General features: G+C 43.3%; 2 protein-coding genes across 3 annotated transcripts in view; one reads left to right on the forward strand and one right to left on the reverse strand.

Annotated features, from left to right (window-relative positions):
• Positions 1 to 25,951, reverse strand: part of hmgn2 (high mobility group nucleosomal binding domain 2) — a 419,610-nt gene that overhangs the window by 166,600 nt on the left and 227,059 nt on the right. The window contains exon 1 of one of the 2 annotated variants that reach the window (XM_060900339.1): positions 22,243 to 22,246. The exons of the other annotated variant lie outside the window; for it this stretch is intronic. The gene's annotated coding sequence lies outside the window, so the exon portion shown is untranslated. Of the gene's footprint in view, positions 1 to 22,242; positions 22,247 to 25,951 lie in introns of those variants that run through there. 2 annotated transcript variants of the gene reach the window in all.
• Positions 1 to 25,951, forward strand: part of ago1 (argonaute RISC component 1) — a 110,333-nt gene that overhangs the window by 75,884 nt on the left and 8,498 nt on the right. The window contains exons 16-18 of the mRNA XM_060900328.1: positions 11,158 to 11,292; positions 11,491 to 11,592; positions 24,106 to 24,305. Coding sequence (XP_060756311.1) covers positions 11,158 to 11,292; positions 11,491 to 11,592; positions 24,106 to 24,305 — 437 coding nt within the window. The remainder of the gene's footprint in view (positions 1 to 11,157; positions 11,293 to 11,490; positions 11,593 to 24,105; positions 24,306 to 25,951) is intronic.

The following is a 25,951-nucleotide window of genomic DNA, read 5'->3' on the forward strand; positions in this document are numbered from 1 at the left end:
CCATTCTCTTAACATTACTGAACAATATACACACTTCAGATTCATGAACACGAACACTATTTATACACAAATTCTGCCCTCCGCTCCTTTTCCAGAAAATGGTCTGTGACCCTGTCATACCAGCTGGTTGTGCTTTCCAGAGACTTCACCAATTTCTGTTAGCAGCTAGCACTGCAGATCCCAATAAGGCTCAAGCTAGCCTACAACCAGATTGAACTACAAATGAAATAAACGAGTGAATTCACAAATGATCAAACTGATAGAATGGATGAAAGTTAACGGAGCACAACGAGTAATATTTACAGAGTAATGTACAGAGACATCAATGAGAAGAACCGTTTATATGAAAAGAAATTCGGACAGCACTTTGGCACACGACTACACTTTCTCGACATCCGCTCAGGACTGACTGATCTCATGCTTCCGTGTTCCTCGCCGAAGTACTGCCCTCCTCATGTCTTTCAAACACTACCTCCAATAATCCTTTATCAGCCCGGTTTCTTGTCCCTCCCACTGTCTCGTTTAGTCCCAGAGAAGCCCGGCTTCCCTGGAAGTGACGATTTTGTTGATTTTAACCAATAACAACTAGCCGAAATTGGCTGTTCAGAGCCCTCTCGTAGACTGCAACGGATACCCGGCTGCCAGTCAGTGTTGCCAGATACTGCTGACGTTTTCCATCCCAAAATATATCTTCAAAACCTGCCAAAATGCACTTAAAACCGCCCAATCTGGCAACACTGCTGCCAGTCCATAGAGCCCATTGAAATAAGAAAGGTTACAGCCTGGCAGCAAAGGTGATTCTCGTATCGAACTGCAAGTTCGTCAGACATCACTCAAATAAGTTATAGGATAGTTATGAACATAAATACAATCTTGGGCATATATTATGTTATGCAAGTTATTGTTTTAATGAGAATTCAACGTCGTAGACGCCGCAGTTTGGGGAGAGAATTTTAGGGGAAGCTCGGCTTCCCTTGTTGTCTCTGAGAAATCGCCCCTGGTGTATAGAGGCCCATTTCCAGCAACTATCACTCCAGTGTTCTAATGGTACAATGTGTTTGCTCATTGCCTCAGAAGGCTAATGGATGATTAGAAAACCCTTGTACAATCATGTTAGCACAGCTGAAAACAGTTTAGCTCTTTACGCTACGTTCACACTGCAAGGCTTAATGCTCAATTCCGATTTTTTTGTGAAATCCGATTTTTTTGTGAGGTCGTTCACATTAACAAATATATGCGACTTGTATGTGATCCTCAGTATGAACGAAAAGCGACCTAAAAGTGTTCCGCATGCGCATTGCAGGATACGACGACGTCACACGCAGTGAGCATGGCCAGTGTTTACGGAAGTAAAACCGCCCGGTTGCGGTATGACCCATCCAATCTAGCTTGAATAGCTGCATCCCCCCAAATGGAAATTAGCTCCCTAACCTCTGCGTCCTTCCATTGAGAAGATTCAGAACCTTCACAGCCCGAAGCGTCCCTCGCATTGATGTCATGCGCAGGGGCGCAGATACGTTTTTTGAACTGGGGGGGACAAAAAAACTGGGGGGGACAAAGCTGCCAGCAAACCAACCCCAACCCCGATATGCCTGTCAAACTTGTTGTGGGTTACCATAGCAACCAAGCTCGAGCTCGCAACCTGTGCAGTCTGCGCAGCTCAACCAACCGAATATCAGTCTTTGTTTTGTTTTATGTGAGTTGTTGCAACTATGTATACACTGCTGTGCACCTCAATAAACCGAATGGTAATTAGTCTTTTGATTTTTCCGTGAGGTTTGCCTTATGCAAAGAAAGACAGCATAGACGTTTTTTTCCTCCCTGTAAGTGGGGGGGACCGAGCGAGGTGAATTTAAATCTGGGTGGGACTCGTCCCCCCCTCTATCTGCGCCCGTGATTATGCGCCATGTTGTTGTAACTTTTTTTGAGAGACCCGCTGCCTACTTCAGCGCAGAATAGTGACGTTTGTGGCTTGTTGATGACGTGTAAGTCGGATGAATGCGACCTGGCGGTTCAGACTGAAGTCGCATATGAAAAGAGCGGATAGGGATCGGAATTAGGACCACATATCCAAACGGCCTGGGTCGGATTTGAAAAAATCGGATCTGTGTCGTTCATATTGTCAATAAAAGATCGGATACAGGTCACATATGGGCGAAAAGATCGGATTTGAGTCACTTCAGCCTGCAGTGTGAACGTAGCCTGAGAGAAGCTATAAAACTGACCTTCCTTTGAGCAGATTGAGTTTCTGGAGCATCACATTTGTGGGGTCGATTAAATGCTCAAACTGGCCAGAAAAATGTCTCGACTATATTTTCTATTCATTTTACGACTTATGGTGGTAAATAAAAGTGTGACTTTTCATGGAAAACACAAAATTGTCCGGGTGACCCCAAACTTTTGAACGGTAGTGTATTTTGTCCGTCACTCTGGATAAGAGCGCGTGCTAAATGCCATTCATACAGTATAACGTTAATTAATAATAACGTTTAAGACTGGTACTGATAATCCGCTGTATAATATCAGACCCGGCATCCTGTCAAACCTGAAATCAGATCCACAGTATTTGAGGGAATATGTTTGTGTCGTCATGAGAATATAAACGCGCTGAGCCAGACAACAGCCAATGCTATTTTTACGAAGTATAATAACCCTTGCTGTAATAATAAACACGTAACGTATAAATAAAACAGCAAACACTTTATACCACCTTGCCTTTATTTCGCAAATAGCCTTATTTACTGCTTTAGCTGGTGTTCTCACACACACACACACACACACACACACACACACACACACACACACACACACACACACACACACACAGATCTTTAGCACAGTTTAACATGACGGAATTAATTCTTGTATTAACTGCTACACTCATCCTCCACTTTAATATGAACTTGTTCTTGAGTCTAAGATTCCTGTTCTTGGCTGCAGGAGTGAGTGGAACCCAATGTGTTCTTCTGTTGCATGCTGAGATGCTTTTCTGCTCACCACGGTTGTAAAGAGTTGCTATGACTTCTTATAGCCTTCCTGGCAAAATTTTCCTCTGACCTCTCTGTGATTTCCTCGTCTGTTTTCCAATCAGCTGTAGATCACCTGTCTGGGCTGAAGCAGCAGTTAGTTTCTTATTTCAAGCAGGACTACCAGGCATTTTCATGGGTTCGGGACCTGTTTGTTTGCACCGCAAACGATTCGTCACTGCAAATGCAAGAGCAGCTTACAGAGCTGAAGAGTGACAGCAGGCTGAAGCACCTTTTTAAGCACCTGTTCTCTTACATCCTTCTAGGGAACACTGATGCAGGAGCCCCCCCAGCTCTGTGACGCTGCCTTCAAAATTCTCCTACCTTTCACGTCAACATACCTGCGTGAGGCAGACTTTTCAAAACTGACCGCGCTCAAAACTAAGTACCGCAATCGTGCACAGATTGAGAATGACCTGAGGCTAAAATTGAGCCGAGAATTCTGCCAAACAAAGGCTCACATGTCACACTGAGACATTCGTAAACACGACCTCCGATACTCTGGTAGAGTTTGTTTGTTCGTTAGCAACTTTGCAGAGGAGGAGAGGAGAGGAAAGAAAAACCTCATGTACAGATGAATTTTCCTGAAACTTTTACTAGATACGTGTCTGGGCCCAGTAAAGAACTTTGGAGGTGATCTGGAATCGCGTCTGGATCCAGAAATTTTTCAAAGGATATAGGGCAAAATCGAACGTTTTCAGTCTTGGACTGTGTTGTCTAGCATTGTAATAATAATACACCATAATAAAAAAAAAAAAAAAAGCCCAATAATAATAATAGCTTATCCATCAGGGGGCGCCCCCTCAAAGTACACTCACTACAATTCTTTAAGTTCGTTTCTTAAGACAAGGATTTTTTAAGATGTTACCTTGTTGTTAACAGTTTCGGCGATAAACTTCCGCCTTCTTCAAAACAGTCACCAGATGTCGAGTGGTGACGTGCCTTATCAGCTGATGTTACTCTATTGAGGCGTGAACGTCCCGCCCAATTTGACAGGTAGTCCACGCCTCCTGCTGTCAGGTCGCTCCTCCAGGACGGCGCTCCAGGTGTGTGACAGCGCGTACGCTCCCTCATCCCGGTTCATCGTCCTCTGTGCCCGCTTGCGTATCTCCACTGCCTCTAAAATCCAACGCTGGTATCTATTTTCTTCAGCGCGAATGACTCTGGCCTCTTCCCAGTTCATTGTGATTTTTGTCGTTTGCAGTGGTCTGAAATGGCTGATTTTAGGTTTTCTTGGTTTGCTTTTTCTTTTTCGGATCTTGAGTCTTTTTGTTGTTTCTTTTTCACATTCTATTTGGTGGTGTTTTCTGCGAGTGTGGAAGCATCTGCCCGTTTCACCAATATAGACTTTGTTACATGAACGGCAAGGGATTTCATAGATGACATTGCATTTGTTGTCCGGTTGTATTTTGTCTTTGGGGTGAACTAGCAGCTGTCGGAGGTTCTTGTATGGTTTGACCGGGGTGTTGATATAATATTTCCTCATGGATCGTTGGATGCATTCTGTGACTCCTTTTATGTATGGTAGTGTGGCAAAGCCCCGGTTTGCTTTTTCGGTGTTTTTTCTTGTTTGTTTGTTTTTTGCCTTTGTTTGTGTCTGTAATTTCCCTTTCCGGATTGCCCACGGCGGATATTGGCAGTTTTTTAATACCTGTTGGACGTGGTGTTCCTCCTCCTGTCTGTCTTTCTCCTCCGTGATGATCTGTGTTCAGTCGTATAGTGTTCCGATTACTGACATTTTGTGTGCGATGGGATGTTCAGATGTCCAGAGAAGATATTGGTCGGTATGTGTAGGTTTTCTGTATGTTGTAATTCTAATGTTCCCTTCTTCTGTGTGGTGTATTTTTAGGTCTAGAAAAGCTATTGTCTTGTCCGTTTCCTCTTCGTGTGTGAATTTGATGTTGCCGGTCTTGTCTATGGAGTTTAGATGATCCGTGAGTTGTTGTGTGTGGCCTGTTTTGGTTATTTCAAGAATGTCATCAACGTATCTTTTCCAGAAGATAGGTTTGCAGTCGTCCGGTGCTGTTTCTATGGCTCGGGTTTCCAGATCCTCCATAAAAAAGTTGCATAGAGTGGCAGATAGCGGGTCCCCCATTGCAAATCCCTCTTTTTGTCTGTAAATTGTGCCTCTGAATTGGAAATATGTGGAAGTGGAGATGAAATGCAATAGTTTTATGTCCTGTGCTGTAAGTTTTGTACGTTTTTTTCAGGGTTCTGTCTGCTTTTTAACCGTTAATCAATAGAGTAACATCAGCTGATAAGGCACGTCACCACTCGACATCTGGTGACTGTTTTGAAGAAGGTGGAAGTTTATCGCCGAAACTGTCAATAACAAGGTAACATCTTAAAAAATCCTTGTCTTAAGAAACGAACTTAAAGAATAGTTTGAATAGTTAGACATAATGAACTTTCACTACAGACACTCGCTACAGTCGGGGGGGGGGGCAGATCGCAAATGTTTGAGAACCCCTGACCTAGCATTATATTGAATGAGTCGAAGACGTGTAGCTGAATAGATTATATATCTGATAGACCACGAAGAAAAAGCCAGCCAATATTATTATTATTATTATTATTATTATACATTCCTTTCGGGTGTTCGACGCGTCTTTCCCTTTCAAAATTCTTTCAAAATCTTCTGTATTTGATAAAGCAAACCTGGCGGCCATGTTGGTTTACAAATTGTCCCAGTCACTTGCTCGCTCGGAAGTTTTACATCTCTGACGTGTGACGTGACGTTGTCTTGAGTGTCATATTCAACGCTCTTCTCTATTGGGTAGAGTGACGTACATTACCGTTCAAAAGTTTGGGGTCGCCCAGACAATTTTGTGTTTTCCATGAAAAGTCACACTTTTATTTACCACCATAAGTTGTAAAATGAATAGAAAATATAGTCGAGACATTTTTCTGGCCATTTTGAGCATTTAATCGACCCCACAAATGTGATGCTCCAGAAACTCAATCTGCTCAAAGGAAGGTCAGTTTTATAGCTTCTCTAAAGAGCTCAACTGTTTTCAGCTGTGCTAACATGATTGTACAAGGGTTTTCTAATCATCCATTAGCCTTCTGAGGCAATGAGCAAACACATTGTACCATTAGAACACTGGAGTGAGAGTTGCTGGAAATGGGCCTCTATACACCTATGGAGATATTGCACCAAAAACCAGACATTTGCAGCTAGAATAGTCATTTACCACATTAGCAATGTATAGAGTGGATTTCTGATTAGTTTAAAGGTCCCATGGCATGAAATTTTCACTTTCTGAGGTTTTTTAACGTTAAAATGAGTTCCTCTGACCTTCTTAAGTCACCCCAGTGGCTAGAAATTTCATAATGTGTAAACCAAACTATGCCCAATATGTGAGAATGGCGCGTCAAAATGGCGTGTTGATAAACTCTTCCCTTGCCTACGTCAGCAAGGGAGATGATCCCCAGGCCCCCCCCCCTGGATTCCCACCCACTGTATGGATTGCCCACCCAACTCAAAAGTTGCTGTTTGTCCTACCAAGCCTACTGCACATGCGCGAAGCCTACTGCGCATGCGCAGAACACATAACTACATTTTGCGCTGTACATGGATGTGACAACACAGAAAGGAGTCTGTTTTTACTGCCGACGGGAGAGCCCCTGAAGACGCAGTGGCTTAATTTTATTTACTTCAATAATACACCGTCGAGTCTACCTAAGACGGTGTATGTTTGTCGGAAGCATTTTCCTGAGGAATGTTTCCACAACTTGGGACAGTACAGGGCAGGTTTTGCACATGAACTGTCACTGAAGCCTGGGTCCGTACCAAGCATCCCTGCCGCATCAGCAACAAACACCGAACAAGTAAGTGTATAACTGGTCGTTTTGCCGTGTTTTAAAATCGGTGCGTTAGCCTAGCAATGGCTACATTAGCTGTGCAGCTAACCGCTTCCTGCAGTTAGCCAGGTACATGGGCTCGAGTTGTACCATTTTTTTTTTATTTTTATTTTTTTTTTTTTTTTTTTAGACAGGGCGGACGGACCAGGGCATTCGCCCGCCTGGCCATGCCCGACGAGGAGCGCTCTCGGCCGGCTTGGAAGGCAGACGGCAGCCCCTCCCCCCATGGCACGCCCCCACCGTCTACCCTTCCCCGCCTCCTGCTTCTCATTAGCAAAACGACGCACTGGGAAAAGCGCTGAAATGGGGCTTTCTCCCAGGAGGCTATATCTACGTACCGAGGGTTCATTTCGAGAAAGGCTGCGGATATAACATCCGGAAGCCTCCACGAGCCCGTTTAAAGCATCAACAAACCACCATGCCATGGGACCTTTAAAGTGATCTTCATTGAAAAGAACAGTGCTTTTCTTTCAAAAATAAGGACATTTCAAAGTGACCCCAAACTTGTGAACGGTAGTGTACATACCCAGAGCAGCCTGGGTAGGGGTTAGGTGCCTTGCGGAAGGGCACTTCATCCATTCCTGCTGGTCCAGGGAATCAAACCAGCAACTTTTTGGTCCCAAACCTGCTTCGCTAACCATTAGGTCATGGCTTCCCCATTAAAGAATCCTTAAATAATGGTTCGAAAGTGTGTTCAGTACATTATATTACGTTACACAATACACACTCTGTCGTTTGTGTGACGTCCAGCACTACGGATTGTCACGATGCGTAGGTAAGATGTAAAAGGCCTGCTTTTCTACTCCCATTGATCCTCTGCGAGCTGCACTGACTGAAAAGCATCTCTGCTCTGACTTTGTGTCGATCCGAGTTCACGAATAAACACAGGCTTTTATCTGTTTTCAGCCAAGTATTAATGGGTTCCTCTCGAAGTTCAGTGCAATTACAGTAAAAACAGAACATACCTGCTATTACAGCATTTTTTTTTTTTGGATGATGAATTGAAAGACGAGATGCACCCAAGTAATTCCTTTCCATCCAATTACTTTGTTTCGTACACGTCGCGCTTTTTTCTTTCCTCTAACTTTTGTATCGCTTCTGAAACAGCATTTCAGAAACCTTAGTTTTGTTTCTGTTTAAAGTGGTGTATTCGTGGTTCAAAGCTGCGTTTTATATTATTATTTTGTACCACACTAATGTTGAGTTCCTGATTCTGATTGGTCAGAATGTGTTGATTAATTTTCTAGACACAGTTCTGTGCAAAAGTCTTAGCCATCCTGTTTTTTTTTTCCATACAGGCTTTTGTTATAGATTTCCGTTTCATGACTTCTACATTATTGAGTCAGTACAAAAACATATTTTTTGAGCTCCAAACGTTCGTTTAAAGATTACAAAACGTATTTTTTTGTATCTGAGCAGGATATTCCGTAAGAGACGCTTTTCAGATTAAAAAAGAAAACATAATGAAGGCTGCTGGGTTTTAGTGCAAAATGAAGAAGCGAGTGTGACAGTCGAAGTGTCCAGAAGAACTGTGGCTGGTTCTGGAAGATGCTCAGTAAAACCTAGAGCTCATTTCCGCATAAAACTGCACTCACTGGACCTCAGACTTGTACAATTTTTAAAAAAATTTTTTTAAACAAAGGGTCGTTTCACACCAAATACTGACTGTTTCATTTATTATGGCTTATTGCTTTCCTCGGGGGGGGAAGAAAGAGAGGGAATGGAAAGAGGGAGGGGGAGAAAGATGGGGGAGAGGGGGAGGGAACAAGAAAGAGAGAGAAAGGGGGGAGAAAAAGAGAGAGGGGTGGAAAGAGGGGGGAAGAAGGGGAGGGGGGGAAGAGAGAGGGGAGAAAGAAGGGGAGGGGGGAAGAAGTGGGGGAGGGGGGAAGAAGGGGAGATGGGGAAGAAAGAGATGGGGTGGAAAAAGAGGGAGAGGGGGTGGAAAGAGGGGGTAGAAAGAGGGGGAGAAAGAGAGGGGGGGGAAGAAAGTGGGAGGGGGAAGAGGGGGGGAGAAAGAAGTGGGGAAGAAAGGGGGGGAAGAAGGGGAGGGGGAGAAAGAAGTGGGGGAGAGGGGGAAGAAAGGGGAGAAAGAAGGGGAGATGGGGAAGGGAGAGAGGGGTGGAAAGAGGGAGGGGGAAGAAAGAGAGGGGGGGAAAGAAGGGGAGGGGGAGAAAAGTGGGGGAGGGGGAAGAAAGAGGGGAGAAAGAAGGGGAGATGGGGGAAGAAAGAGGGGGTGGAAAAAGAGGGAGAGAGAGGGGGTGGAAAGAGGGAGGGGGGAGAGCAGGAAATTGGGAGGGATCGAGAGAGAGGGGGAAAGAGAAAGGGGGGAGAAAGAGAGGCGGAAGGAGAGGGGGGAAGAAAGAGAGAGGGGGAGAGAGGGGAGAAAGAAGGGGAGGGGGAAGAAGTGGGGGAGAAAGAAGGGGAGATGGGGAAGAGAGGGGGTGGAAAAAGAGGGAGGGGGTGGAAAGAGGGAGGGGGGAGAAAGAGGGGGAGAGGGGGTGGAAAGAGAGAGGGGGCGGAGGGGGGGAGACAGGGGGGGAAGAGAGAGGGGAGGAGGGGAGGAAGAAGTGGGGAAGAAAGGGGGGAGAAAGAAGGGGAGATGGGGGAAGGGAGAGAGAGGAGGTGGAAAGAGGGAGGGGGGAGAAAGAAGGGGAGGGGGGAGAAAGAAGGGGAGGGGGAAGAAAGAGAGGGGGGAGAAAGAAGGGGAGATGGGGGAAGGGAGAGAGAGGAGGTGGAAAGAGGGAGGGGGAAGAAAGAGGGGGCGGAGGGGGGGAGAAAGCGGGGGGGAAGAGAGAGGGGAGGAGAAAGCGGGGGGGAAGAGAGAGGGAAGGAAGAAGTGGGGAAGAAAGAGGGGAGGGGAGAAAGAAGTGGGGGAGAGGGGGAAGAAAGGGGGGAAGAAAGAGGGGAGAAAGAAGGGGAGATGGGGGAAGAAAGGGGGGAAGAAAGAGGGGAGAAAGAAGGGGAGATGGGGGAAGGGAGAGGGAGGGGGGAGAAAGAAGGGGAGGGGGAGAAAGAAGTGGGGGAGGGGGGAAGAAAGAGAGGGGGTGGAAAAAGAGGGAGAGAGAGGGGGTGGAAAAAGAGGGAGAGAGAGGGGGTGGAAAGAGGGAGGGGAGGAAGAAGTGGGGAAGAAAGGGGGGAGAAAGAAGGGGAGGGGGAGAAAGAAGTGGGGGAGAGGGAGAAGAAAGAGGGGAGAAAGAAGGGGAGATGGGGAAAGGGAGAGAGAGGAGGTGGAAAAAGGGAGGGGGAAGAAGGGGAGGGGGGAGAAAGAAGGGGAGGGGGAGAAGTGGGGGAGGGGGGAAGAAAGAGAGGGGGTGGAAAAAGAGGGAGAGAGGGGGTGGAAAGAGGGAGGGGGGAAGAGAGGGGGGAAAGAAGGAGAGGGGGAAGAGAGAGAGCAAGCCTACAGTATAATTAAGTTATTCCATGAAATCGAGTCGTACATGAGCTGATGGCGGCAATAAGCTGCGTAGGATGAGACTGAGTGGAAAAACTGTTTTATTCTCTCCACATTCACTGGATTTTGAGAAACGGAGCATTTTTATTCTTTTGCAAATTCAGTAAATAAAAAACTTGATAGAAAACATCTGACAATCATTTCTGCTTAGAATTTAAACAAACCGGCAAAATGACAGGAGCAGTTTGTGAAAAATGCTTTAATAGTTCTTGAAAAATTAAAAAGAGACGTTCTTACCCTGAAATACTTTTATTCCATATTTTGTTGCTTTTTTTTTTTGTGGTTTTGTTTTCGAGTAGTTTTTATTTCGTCCTCAACCGGTTCAGCAACACGCGCCGCCATTTTGTTTTTCTCTACTCACCGTATATGAGCTGATAGCCTAGTAGTAAAGTAGCCAATCAGTGTGCATGATCGCTCATATCCGGTGAATGTGGATAGAATAAGGTACGTTTTAACAGAAATTTTTCATGGATGTCCCACAACATTAACTGTAAGCAGATAAAAAGAAAGTATCACGTAACATTCTTTAATAAATAAAGACCTGATGGGATTGTGTAAGGGTCCCCCCTCCTTCAGAACCTTCCTGTACATGGTGGAGTAGCACATCTACTTAAAGAAGACTACGAAATGGACGTCTTACAAATACACTGCAGCCGATTCGTTGCGATATTGTGCAAGTGTGTTTATTTATGAGCAGCATCGTGGTGAAGTATTGAATAAAGTTGTGCTTTATTTCCGGTTGTTTCGGGAACAGTGTTTAGTGAGATCATGGCGATGATTAAGCAGCGTGACTCAGAGCTATTGCGTGTCCTGCAGATCCTGCACTACGAGCTGCTGGCCATCCGGGACGCCTGCATCAAGCTGGAGAAGGATTACCAACCCGGTATCACCTACATCGTAGTGCAGAAGCGCCACCACACCCGGCTGTTCTGCGCCGACAAGTCCGAGAGGGTGAGTCAGCGCCGAGAGCAATGGGCTGAGACCTCAAAAAAAAAAAAAAACCGGTCACACTCGGTGGCTTAGGATGAAAAACAGACATGTGCATGCTTCATTTGGGTTAAAAAAAATTAAAAAAAAAAATCAGAGTTAACAGCAAATAATATTTTATCAATAAATGTTTTCAGCTTGAATTGAAAACTGTTTGTGTAGATTGGAAAAAGCGGCAACATTCCAGCAGGAACCACAGTCGACACCAGCATCACACACCCCTTCGAGTTTGATTTCTACCTGTGCAGTCATGCAGGGATTCAGGTGAGGAAAATAATGCACGGCACCCAGAAACGATCCTGTTTTATCATATGACCCGTACGGACCGCCGCGCGCACTCTTAATAATAACTATTGGGAAAAGTCACGTGACTGGGCAGATACGGATTTTTGAACCCGGTCCGGAAAAAGCGCCGGGCCCGTTTCCCCTCACGTCCGCTGGTTTCACTTTGCTCTGAATTGTTACTTTGAAAAATGAGCGACACAACTGAGCACGATGAAAGTGATCTATCTATCTATCTATCTATCTATCTATCTATCTATCTATCTATCTATCTATCTATCTATCTATCTATCTATCTATCTATCTATCTATCTATCTATCTATCTATCTATCTATCACCCTGTCCACACTAGGGATTTTGTACCGATACAATACTACTTTTGTACTGTAACACCTGTCCACACTAGCAACTATTGAGGTATTTCACCTGACGTCACAGGGTCACGTGACGCCCCGGTGTCCGCCATTTTGAACGTCAAGCTAGCTAATGTCAACAACAGTAGCTGGTATGTTACTGTAGCAATGTTTACGTTCAGTCATTTGGATGACTGTTAAAACCTTTCAGTCTCAAGTTTTTCCTTTACTGGATTTACTAGTTTACTGAGCTAGCGCGCTAGCTCCCAGCTTGCCTGAGCCGGCGCGCTAGCTCAGTAAACTAGTAAATCCAGTAAAGGAAAAACTTGAGACTGAAAGGTTTTAACAGTCATCCAAATGACTGAATGTAAACATGGCTACAGTAACATACTAGCTATGATGTTGTTGACATTAGCTAGTGCTAACAGCTAGCTGCTAGTACACTGCTACAACACAGACACCGACCCTAATAATACAGTTCTTGGTCATTGCCTGGTAACAGCAAATTTATAACGGGCCATGTCTCAACAGACTAAGAAGTTATTTCAATGACATTTAATAACATTTTGTTTATCCTGAGGACCGAAAGTAAATGAAAATGTGAACAAACCTTAGCTGTAATAAGATGGCGACCACCGGCTCCAGGGACGACCCACAGATGTAGGCATGTTACCCAGCCTGACACAAAATATTTGTAGGCATCCAAACTCATACGCTTTCAGATCAATACCTGTGTATGGCGATGGGTTTTTAACGACATGGGTATACAGATCACGTGGGCCAAAGTCAGGTAAAGACGAGGGCTTCGTGTACTTCCGTACGTCAGTGAACAATCCTGGTGGAAGCAGGTAAACGTCGTTCTCTAAGCCTGCTAACCTCAGTTTTTGCAAATACCTCTCCCTCTGCTCGCCCTGTAAATGCCCTACGTCGCCGGATAGTGAAGGTGTTTTCTGCATCTCGCTCCTTTTTCTTTTATGTTTTTCGTTTGTCGCCTTCCTCGCATTCAAACCGATTCGAGCCGTGACGTCCAAAATGGCAGCATCACATGACTTGGTCACGTGGGTGAAATACCTCAATACCGGTACTGTAGCGGTATAACTGTATCGGTACGAAACCCATACATTTGTGGGTTTCGTACTGGTACTGTAGCGCTTCGCTGTAGTGTGGACAGATGAAGCGGTTCTGTATCGATACAAATATAACGCGCAAGCGCAATGAACCATTTTCCTGCGTCTTCCGGGTTATTCATACAATACAATACGCCCGTGCTTTCCAGCTGTAAATAAAACGTCAAAATGGCTCAAAACGACCGTGGAGCTACATCGAGCAGAGAAACGGAGGGAGGGAGAAAGGAGGAAGAGGAGGAGAAAGGGAGGGGAAGAGAAGGGAAGAGGGAGAAAGTGGGGGGGAGAAAGGGAGATTCGTTTTCTTTGTTTCTTTCTCAACTGCCTCGCGCGTTTTATACGATTCGACTGAATAAATGACCACCAGAAATACAGACTGTACACTGACAACAAAAAGCACACACACGTTGTTTCATCCGCCATATTCTCGGAAGGAAGTTACTCGGTAACCACGGAAACATTTCGCGCACGAGCATTTCAACTACCGTGAAAGAAAACCGCAAACATTTCTCGCTAGTGTGGACAGATGCACTAAACTGTACCGGTATACTTTGTATCGATACAGTTATACCACTTTCGTACCGGTATAAGTGTGAACACAGCATGTCTGTCTGTTTGTTTGTTTTTATTTATTTTTATTTTCCAGATTTCTCAGACACAGACCGAATTGAACAAGCTGAAATTGTTGTAGAAAATGAAACAAGGTACTTTCACGTGAAGAAATTCACTTGTTTATACAAGGACAAGAAAACAGCAAAAAATAAATAAATTAAATAAAAAAAAGAACATTTTCAAAAGATTTCTTGCTGAAGTCAAGGAGGAAAGAGACACAAGTCATCCCCTCTCAGGAGCTAAACAGCTTGCTGTGTGGTCTGTACGTACAGTACAAGCAAAGGAAAAAGGAAATTTAGACTACGAACCTGCCACTTTCCCTGCGTCCGAAATCACTCCCTACGCACGATATAGTGAGTTCGCTATTTTGTAGCGCTGTCCGAATGTATAGCGAGAATTATATATAATTGAATTTTATATAGATGACTCGCAAGCACGTGATCAAAATGTGCTACGTCATGAGCGTCCGCCATGATGGTGGATCTACAAAGCAACTAGGATGGCAGCCGCTGAAAGCGTGTCTGGAACCAATGCTGAATTTTCTCACTATTACCACAGTTTGAACGCTTGAGCAAAGATTCGATACAAAGAGAAGATAGGTATGTGTAGTTTTGACCCATATTATTGAAAAAAGTCAGACACTTCTGAATACAAGACGCTTCTATCGACCATCAAGTACCCAGATATCGCGTTCTATCTGGTTCGGCTGCCGCAGAATCAACTCCGACCTTGAACGAAACACAGCCCATTTTCTGACTGGGTGCCCAGTCTGGATTGTTTGGGGTTTTTTTCGTATAATTTTGCAAGCGACATGGTAATACACGTGTTTAAAATGATAACAATGACCGAGGGAACCACGACAAGAGAGCGCTCATTGTATAGCAAAATTCTAGCAACAAGAAATAAAATTCTTCCATGATGATATTCTCGAGATAGCTTTTGAATCTCAGCTGAGATAAAATGATCACTGCAAACATGAGCTGTTTTGGTTTTAGCTTTGTTTCCTTGCCCTCTTTCCGAATCACGGACGGAATTCTAAGAAATCGGAATGTGCCGCGGTCACGAGTACTGTTGTGAGCACAGCACAAAGCTAAAAGAACGTGGAAAAACAAAGAGTTGCGCACGCGTGACTGTTTTGTATGGAATGTCGCTTGGATATCCACCAACATGGCTGACATACGGGTTTCTATTTTGCTTTGACGTCACTTGCAAGTCAAGGATAGTGAACTCAGGCCCTGTGTCTGAAATCGCTCACTCGTTCACTACTCCCAAGATGGGGAATTACTGTATAGAGGACTATATACAGTATATGTGAGTGAGCTCATTGGTAAAATGAAAAAACGCTTTCGGAAGCTAGTCCGTCGCGCTGGTATTTACGTCATGACCGTCGCACAATTAAAACGTGCCAGATCAGTCGGCTGGTGGGTTTTCAAAAATAATAAACACATGCAAGTATTTTTGTGATAAATCCATATTACACTGAGCGCATTTCCAACATTGATCAATACAAAGTACCTGCATCTTTCAGTTTTTTTTTTAATATAAATCAAGGCTGAATACTTTCTTTCTTCTTTACCGTTGCCTTTTATTAAATCAAATGTGAGACTTTTAATTTATTTCTTTCAGCGTGACCACAATGCATGATGCAGGGATGAGAGTTTTCGGCGGATTTCCGCTTTTTCTGAGCAAAAATCGATATTATGCCAAATCCGTTGAGATTTTTTTTTATTGAGGGGGGTTGGGGTATGTTCCTTCGTGATACTCAAGCGTACGACGATGTTACATGTTTACAGTTTCGCCATCTTTAGTCTCGCGGTAGAATACGTGTTATCTACAATGTAATTGGCCAAAACATCGCTGGCGAGAGCATGATAGCCAATCATAACAGTTCTTACAAGAGTGTGGGAGAGAACAAAAGCCAATCATAACAGTTCTTACAAAAGTACCCGCATGGTTCTATTTTATCGAAACTTGCACATGTTCATCGTCGCTGCGCTTCAGAAATACGTTTCTCTTTCGTATCGGCTTTTTTACTCAAAATGCCGAATACGATTGACAAGCGAGACGAAGAGAAGGTACGTGAAATCGATGCTGGTATAAAAAACAGAGAGACAAGCTGACAAGCTTTTGTCTTTGGCCAAAAAGCTGAAGAAGTCGAAATGATTAAATGAAAATGAGAAGTGTCTGTGAACTATAAATAATTGTATAAAGTGTACATAGACATTATCCCATAAACTTAGCATTTGTTTGATTTAATACATTGAACATGTATATGATGGTCAGTAAATCTGAATTAATGCTGACAGTTTTGAAAACTTAAATATTTCAAAAGACTTTGAAATCATATGCAACTAATGAGGACATAGGGAGACTGACCTTTTCTCCCTAAGAAATTTTATTTAATATATGAGCATTTTGATAATTAATAAAACTTGCATTTAATGTGAATTTAGTTTCATTTTTGTTGATCATAAATTATAACCATACCCTTGAATGTAGAATGTGATTTTATTTTGAATTCAAACAATACTCCTATTGATTTGAAACACATTTTCATGTAAATATATAAAAAAGACAACAGATTTTTTTATCTACTACAGCTCAGATTGCAGGAAAAGTGGTTTGTAAGGCCTTATTTTTCAAAATTTTCCTGGGGGGGTATCCCTCCCAGACCCCCGGCTTCGGGCGCCATCTTGTTTTCTGCTTTTTTGGTGACCACCCACACTCATCCCTGATGATGGGATATATTGCTTTGGTCAATGACCATTAGTTGTACACTACTTTTTTGTGATGCATTGTGGGATACTTTGAGTGCACTATATAGGGTGTAAATAATCCTCACTAATGCCGCTTTTCCACTACCAACGCGGCTGAGTCGGGCTGAGCCGTGCCGTGCTGAGTCGAGCTGAGCGGGGCTGTTGGAGTTGCATTTCGACTACAACCGCGCTGAACCGTGCTGGCTGGAAGTGGGTGGATACATTGGGTGGAGTTAGCGAAAGTGGGTGGACGTCACGTGATGTCGTTAGGCGGCGCAAACAGTGACATCAGTGACCTTTTAAGCGGTAGTCTCACGACCCGGATAGTAAACAATAAACATGGAGGACATGGAGTCGTTAGTGTTGCTGGTCTTGGTGCTGTGGCTTGTTGTCACCGACAACGCCAACAGATACTGGCAAGAGCGTATAGATGAGGCGAGGCGCATAAGGCTTCAGAAATTCTCGTAATTCGTAATTCTCCTTCTTCTGGGTTTACGGTGTTTACAGATCCCAGCGTGCTCGCGGGGCATGTGTGGGCGTGTGAGGACACTCCTCCTCACCAATCAGTGCACAGGGGAGTGTCTCCTCACGCCCCCAGCCTCACTCGGTTCGGTTTGGCTCGCTTCAGCCCCACTCCAAAACCGTGCGAGTTTTGGGGGCTGAGCAGGGCTGAAGCGAGCCGAGTCGTGCTGTTCTTAGATAGTCGAAACGCGAGCCGTGTCGGGCTGAAGCGAGCTGAAAAAGGGTAGTGGAAAAGGGCCATAAGGTTTCGGACAGCACTACAAAATGGCGTCCGCACTATCTAGTGCCCTATATAGTGAGTAGGGAGCGATTTCAGATACAGGGATAGTATCCCACAATGCATCGTGAAAAGTAGTGTACAACCGATGGTCACTAACCAAGCAATATATCCCATCATGCATTGCGTAAGTCGTGGCGCTGAAAGCAAAGCTCTGAAAGCTGTTTCAGAAGGAGCGTTAAGTATTTTAGATTGAGTCGAGCAGTCGTTTGTTTTTGCTTACAACAACAGGCATTAGGGCTGTGCCGATAGACGATGCCATCGTCCATCGACGATGGTGGTCATCCATCACGATGGAGAGCCACCATCGTGATACCACGCCCCCTCCTGTCATAAACATGCATATACGGTATCATCTGGGCCTATTTAACCTAAAAAGTTAGTTTTTTGTTAGTTTAGTTAGTTAGTTTTGTTTAATATATAAATATATTATATAACATATATATAAATACATAATTATATAAATCATTATAAAGTAATATCCTATTACCGCTTGTTCACGTAGGCTATGGTGCAGCGACGTGCTAGTGAACATAACGTGGTTACACAAATACAGTATGCTACTAATAATAAATTTCGACTTCATTTTTTAGCCTACACTGTACTTTTTAATGTAAAATTTGTCATGTTGTTCAAACAAATAGCCACTATTAACAGTCGGGAAATATTTCACCTTATCAAACGGCAGTGAAGCGCAGACTTCGGCAGAAGTCAAATAACTTTAATCTGGTAAACAGGCCTACTTTCAGACACAAAATGGTCCACTCTAAGCCATAATGTCAAACCAAAGGGAAGAATGAAGGTGATTCTGATAAATGTAAAGACAGTAAAAAAAAACAATATTAAATCATGATTTTAAAAGCTGGTGCAATAATTCAAACACTAATAAATTGGAAAAATTAGCGCGTTCAAGTGCGCACTAAAGGCCGAAACGCATCTTCAATTGATATGGTGTAAATAAACAATGAGTAATAGCTTAAGTGTAGTTTCTTCTCATAATTTGAATACTAGTCTTTCATTGTTAGAGCAGATTAATATCTTACCGTGATCAGTGAGTGCTCGGGGAGGTTCATTTCCACCTGCGCTTTGCGCAGCTCATTTCTCCGAAGCCAGCTGTGCGCAAACGCAGTGTTGACTGCTCGGCAAACTCCAAACGCTCGGTCTGTACTCGCCCTCTGTTGCGCAAGCGAGTTGGTTATGGCCAGGTTCAAATTGTGCCCAAAACAACTTAACCACGGCCATTTCAATTGCCTGATGGCTGTGACAATATTTGCCCCGTTGTTATGCAGGCGATCTTTTTCTCCTCTATTTTCCATTCGGCAAGTGTCTCGCGCAATGCGTCTTCTAAATTGTCCGCTGAATGTGTCTCTGGCATGAAACTCGTCTGCAGGCATTTGGACTCCACATAATGTACGGTAGCTGACATGTAGGGCATCGTGTTGCAGCTGGACCACATATCCGTTGTCAAGGCCAAATATTCCACATCACCTAGCGCTTTTTTCCCTTTACGTGCCAAAGCCTCGGATGAGTATCTAATACTTTTAATAATAATAATGTATTTAATAACGTGGTATTAAAATCCCCCCCCGATATCATCGTCCATCACGATGTTTGCACTGTAAACATCGTCGATGCCAATTAAGGGGACATCGCACAGCCCTAACAGGCACGAGACAAATTTATACGTTGTGGTGCGAAAATGGCAATAATACTGTAGTGTGTTGGGGTGAACGGACGGACGGAAGAAGAAACGCACTATAAATGGACATTCAAGTCCAATTACAGGGCTGTGAAAAATCCGCAGAATTCCGCAAATTTGGCCGCCAAAAATATAATTTTAGTAAATCATCTAATTTTGCAATAAAAATTGGGGGGGGTAGGTTTCTTTTGCGACAATGACAGACCGTTTTACGGCATTTGCGTCATGGTTACAAACCACGGCACGAATCTTGTGCTCTTTAAACACGCTTTCGATATCAACGGTTTTGAAAAGGAGAATTTTGCGGTATGTCCGTGTCACGGAGGGACATCGTTCAGAGGGAGGACAGTGAGACCGACGATGTCAAAAACATTTGCCAAGGAAAACGGCATCAAAAATCCACGTAATTGGCGATGGCTGGAGTTTAAAGTCGGTAGTGAATGAGCACATACGGAAGATAAAAGAACCGGGGAAAGCTTACTGCATCTTGTGCCATCAGGATGTGAAGTACGGTTCTGGTGGAAGAACGCGTTTGGTTGACCATGTTAAAGGAAAAAAACATGCGGAATTGGTGAAATTGAAGCTGTTGAACTATAGATTACCAGGTAGACCATCTTGTTCACATTTATATATTCAATTTATAATAATAATAAACAGTTCAAATTAAATGGCATGGTTGAGAAAATATTTGCTTTCAGGAGATGCTTCAGATCTATCAATATACACAAAATCTGTTCAGCTTCTGGGGCCCTGCTAAAATTGTTTCCTCAGATTTTGTCATTTCTATTTCACAGCCCTGCAATTAAAAATTAGCCTAGTAAACTAGACCCACCCGCCTAGCGGCCAAAAATATTTTTGCCTAGCAAGTGGGTCTAGCCTCGCACCATATAAACAAACACCCCGGGCATCAAATCGTGCCCGCCAATCACAACGCAAGGTTTTTGTTTGGATTCTTTGGGCGGGCTTTTGCAGGAGTGACGACAAAGCTGCGCGACGCTGGAGAAAGCGCAGCAGGAAAGATGGCTACGGCTAGTGAACAGCGCGCGTTTGACTCCGCTTTGGAATCAGTTTTAGAAGAATTAGACTTGGAGTTTTCGTTGAAACATGAGCAGGAAGAGGCTCTCCACTCATTCCTTTTCAAGAAGGACGTTTTCGCTGTTTTGCCGACCGGCTACGGCAAAAGTCTGATCTACCAGCTGGCTCCGCTCGTAGCCAAAAGGATGGGGCTAGTTTGTGCAGTACGAAGAATTAATAAACAGCTTTGAAACATTTACTTTTTGATTGTTTCTTATTTTCCCGTTATTTTAAATTTAAGGGAAATTATTTCACCAAACACCACTAAATAAAAACTCTCAAAAACAGTTTAAGCAAACCCTTGAAAAACACTTGAAAAACACTTGGGGGGGAAAAAACGTATGTGGTACAGACTCCAAACTTGTGGTCATTATCTCCAAACTTCTTAATATCTAGAACCTGTTTATTAATTAATACGCATTTTGAAAAATTATTTATTTCAAGGCCTCCCCCACTGCTTTCTGTCGCTCTGACTACGTCACAGTCACTGTTGCGCTGATTGGTCAGAGCGTTGGCCTATACGCACAGAGACAGTTTGAAAGACAGCGGTTTGTTCCTCCTACCCGCTTCGGAAATGTCTACGGATCGAGGCCAGACTAAATGTTCACATTTAGTCTGGCTTGCCAGGCTAATTAAAAATAGTAAGAGAATGGAAAATAAGCTAAAATAGAATAAGACAGATAAAATACAAGAACAAACGTTCCAGTGCAGAGCGAGGAATTAATCAAACGCCTCAAATTTGATTTAATAAAAGGCAGCGATAAAGAAAGAAAAGAATTCAGGCTTGATTTAAAAAAAAAAAAAAACTGAAAGATCAGACACAAAGTACTTTATTTATTAATGTATGAAATTATACACTCAGTATAATATGGATTTAGCATAAAAATACATGTGTGTTTGCTATTTTGAAAACCCACCAGCCGACTGACGTGGCACGTTTTAATTGTGCGACAGTAATGACGTAAATAATGGCGTGGCGGAGTAGTGTCTGAAAGTGTTTTTTTTTTTTTTTTTTATTTATATTTTACCAACGAGCTCATTCACATATATACAGTGGCATGCAAAAGTTTGGGCACCCTTACTGAAAATGTCTGTTACTGTGAATAGTTAAGTGAGCAGAAGATGAACTGATCACCAAAAGGCATAAAGGTAAAGACGAGACATTTCAGCGTTTTCTGTAGGATTTGTATATTATTTTTGTTTTGTACAATTGGAGAGGGAAAAAAGAAAAGGAACACCAGGCGAAAGTTTGGGCACCCCAATACTTTTGAGTTCTCTAGCTGGATGTCACAATTTTCTTCAGCTGAACACAGATAAAACAGAAGTAATTCTATTTGGCAAAAAATATGAAAGACTCAGGATTACCACTATTCTTGACACAAAAGGGATTAAAACTAAAGAAATGGTTAAAAATCTTGGTGTTTTCATTGACAGCGAGCTAAACTTTGACAGTCACATGAAAGCAATCACTAAAACGGCATTTTATCACCTAAAAACATTTCCAAACTAAGAGGACTTATGTCAAAACATGATCTGGAAAAACTAATACATGCCTTCATCTCTAGTAGGGTTGATTACTGCAATGGCCTTTTCACAGGCCTGCCAAAAAAGACCATCAAACGACTTCAGCTGGTTCAAAATGCAGCGGCGAGGGTTCTTACACGAACAAAAAGAACAGAGCACATTACTCCAATTCTAAGGTCTCTTCACTGGCTTCCAGTAAGCTACAGAATTGACTTTAAAGTATTGCTGCTGGTGTACAAATCTCTAAATGGTACAGGGCCCAATTACCTCTCTGATATGTTGCGGCGGCCTAACCCAATCAGATCTACCAGATCGCAACAGAAAAATTTACTATTAAAACCAGTTGTTAAAACAAAGTGTGGTGAAGCAGCTTTTAGCTACTATGCAGTACAGCTATGGAACCAACTGCCAGAGGACATTAAAAATGCTCCTGCTGTTGGCAGCTTCAAATCTAGGTTAAAGACCAAGCTGTTCTCAGATGCTTTCTGTTAAATAATTAATATTTTTACATTTTTTTATAATCTTTACTTTCTCTGCATGTTTTAAATTTACTTTAACTTTATTCTATTTTATTCCGCTAGTTTTTTTTCTTTCTTTTTCTCCTTTTTCTTTTTGGCATTTTAATATTTTATTTCTACTATTGTTTAATTCTTATTATTTTCTTTTAATTCTTTTAATTCTTTTAATTAATTCTTTTAGAATAAAGATAAAATTATTTTATGTAATTTTATTTCTCTATTATTTACTGTTTTTGTTTTTACTTCTGTAAAGCACATTGAACTGCCATTGTGTATGAAATGTGCTATATAAATAAACTTGCCTTGCCTTGCCTCAGGTAACTTTTACCAAGGTTCCAGACCTTAATTAGCTTATTGAGCTGTGGCTTGTTCAAATTCTTGGTTAGGAAAGGTCAGACGATGCAGATTTCAAAGCTGTATAAATTCTCTGACTCCTCAAACTTGTCCCTAAAATCAACAGCCATGGGCTCCTCTAAGCAACTCCCTCGCTTTCTGAATAATAAAATAATTGATGCTCACAAAGCAGGAGAAGCTACAAGAACGTAGCAAAGTGTTTTCAGGTAGCTGTTTCCTCAGATCGTAATGTTGTTAAGAAATGGCAGTTAACAGAAACAGTGGAGATCAAGGTGAGGTCTGGAAGATGAAGAAAACTTTCTGAAAGAACGGCTTGTTGGATTGCTAGAAAGGCAAATAAAAACCCCTGTTTGACTGCAAAAGACCTTCAGAAAGATTTAGCAGACCCTGGAGTGATGGTGCACTGTTCTACTATGCAGCGACACCTGAACAAATATGACCTTCATGAGAGAGTCATCAGAAGAAAACCGTTCCTGCGTCCGAGCCACAAAATTCAGCGTCTGAAGTTTGCAAATGAACATCTAAATAAGCCTGATGCATTTTGGAAACAAGTCCTGTGGACTGATGAAATCAAAATATAACTTTTTGGCCACAATGTGCAAAGTTATGTTTGGAGAAAAAAGGGTGCCAAATTCCAGGAAAAGAGCACCTCTCCAACTCTGAAGCATGGGTGTGGATCGATCATGCTTTGGGGTTGTGTTGCAGCCAGTGGCACAGGGCACATTTCATTGGTCGAGGGAAGCATGGATTCGAATAAAGACCAGCAAATTCTGGAAGCAAACAATCACACCATCTGTAAAAAAAAAAAAAAAAGTTGAAGTTAAGAAGAGGACGGGTCCGACAATAAGACGATGATCCAAAACACACCTCAAAATCTACAATGGAATACCTCAAGAGGCGCAAGCTGAAGGTTTTGCCCTGGCCCTCACAGTCCCCTGACCTAAACATCATTGAAAATCTGTGGATAGATCTCAAAAGAGCAGAGCAGTGCATGCAAGACAGCCCAAGAAACTTGTAGAACTGGAAGCCTTTTGCAAGGACGTGTGTGTGAAAATCCCCCAGGTAAGAACTGAAAGATTATTAGTTGGCTATAAAGTGTTTACAAGCTGTGATACTTGCCAAAGGGGGTGTTACTGGGTATTAACCATGCAGGGTGCCCAAACTTTTGCTTCGGGCCCTTTTCCTTTTTTGTCATTTTTGAAAATGTAAAAGATGAAAATAAATTGTTTCTGCTTAAAATATAAAGGGAATGAGTCATCTTTATGCCTTTTGGAGATCATTTCATCTTCAACATGCTTAACTGTTCACAGTAACAGCAATTTTGACCAGGGGTGCCCAAACTTTTGCATACCACTGTTGTCCTCTGTGTATATATAGAATTCCCTAGATAGGGAGTAGTGAATGAGTGATTTCGGACACAGCTCTTGCCTTCCTTTTCACGAAGGTAATTCAGCATATAAATAGCTCGCTGTCGGTCAAATAAAAATTGATTGTCGCAAACCGTTGTTCATCACTTTCCACTGTGTCGGTCAGTTAAAAAAGGTCATGTGATAAAACGGTTATTGACTGAGTGGGAGGGTCGGACGGGAAAATATTTGGCTCTTGGTCATTTGTACGTACAGCATGACCTCGAGCCAAATCCGGCCCTGACTTTCTAAAGAATTTGTCGTTTGGGCTCCAGGGCACCAGCCGACCATCGCATTACTACGTGCTGTGGGACGACAATCGCTTCACCGCCGACGAGCTCCAGATTCTCACCTACCAGCTGTGCCATACGTACGTGCGCTGCACGCGCTCGGTCTCAATCCCCGCACCTGCCTACTACGCCCGGCTTGTGGCCTTCCGCGCACGCTACCACCTAGTGGACAAAGAGCACGACAGGTGAGTCCTCAAACCTCAAGTACATCCTACATCGAGCGATTAGATACTAGGGATGGCGAAAACTAAAAAAAATCTTGACCGACCACCGAGCCTCGTTAGCCGGTTAAAGTCGGTTAACCTATGAGTTTAAAATTCTAGAATTGGAATTATTACAGGGATGCAAACGGTGCGCCTTTTGGCGGATGCCGCCTTTTTCACGGCTGAATCGCGCAGATCCGATTTTTTTTTTTTTTTTTTTTTTTTTTTTTTTAAGGGGGCGTTGGAGTGTCTGATTATAATTTCATCAAAGTAAATAATGTATATAAGCAAATGCCGTTACAGTCCATGAAACATAGGAAGTATAAGTATGAGAAGAAAACAGTAAATCAGTAAGCTGCGCAGTATGAGAAGAAAACAGTAAATCAAAGCTGCGCACGTTTGCGCAGCTTTCGCACAAACGTGCGCAGCTTTCTGATTTACTGTTTTCTTCTCATACTTGTACTTCCTATGTTTCATGGACTGTAACGGCATTTGCTTATTTAGTAATTTTAATACAGAATTTACTCTGAAATTATAATCAGACGCTCCAATGCCCCCCCCCCCAAAAAAAAAAAAATCGGATCTGCACGATTCAGCCGTGAAAAAGTCGGCATCTGCGCCTTTAGTTTGTGTGGAGAGAGATGATCTGCAATAATATGCATTGTTGGCTACAGACCGAAACATACTTTCAGAATGCACTGGCCAAGGCAGGACTAAACTCCATGTGCCTTCTAATAATAATTAAAAAAAACAGAATAGTAATTTGTAAGCTAAAAAGCCTGTGTCTACACTTTTCTTTCGCCGAGTGGCAGCTGGGCGGGACATGACTGAATGGGTGTTTCTGATTTGTCAGCTGTCTTCAGCTGGGGCGGGACATGACTGAATGGGTGTTTCTGATTTGTCAGCTGTCTTCAGCTGGGGCGGGACATGACTGAATGGGTGTTTCTGATTTGTCAGCGATCTTCAACTGGGGCGGGACATGACTGAATGGGTGTTTCTGATTTGTCAGCTGTCGTCCTTAAGGCCAATTTATGCTGACAACGCAGTCCTCGCAGACGGTGTCGCAGATAGCGTCTGCGTAGCCCCCCCACCTTCGCAGACGCTCTGCGTGCACCTCCCAAAAATTGTGACCACCGCAGAAGCCTCGCAGACAGCGTCGCAGACAAGAGGGCTCTGATTGGTCCGCTCTACATCCGCCGTACACGCACTTCCGCTTCCCTACTTTCCCGGTTTGGTTTGTTTTCACGACCGGCATTTTTAAAAACACGAGCGAAGATGGAGCAGCATGAAGAGCGGTTGATTGAGGAAGTGAGGAAGTACGTACATCTATACGACTCCAGTTCTAGTAATTATAAAAAAAAAAAGTTCTAGTCATTATAAGTAACCGGAGGATAAACACTCCCCTAACCACACCCACCAACTACTCCTAGCGACTTCGCGCCCCCTTGCGTTGTGCCGGTGAATAACATCGCGCACGCCTATTACTCCCCGCTCAACGATAAATTACAACTGTCTGCGAAAAGCTATCTGCGAAAGCCTTGTCGCAAGATCATGCAGAGGCCTTTACACCACGTGGCATGCCCCAAGCGTTTACAACACAGAATTCCAGGTTCTCCGCTCCAAAATCG

This window comes from Neoarius graeffei, chromosome 19 (genome assembly GCF_027579695.1).
Source record: "Neoarius graeffei isolate fNeoGra1 chromosome 19, fNeoGra1.pri, whole genome shotgun sequence".
Lineage (NCBI taxonomy): Eukaryota > Metazoa > Chordata > Actinopteri > Siluriformes > Ariidae > Neoarius > Neoarius graeffei.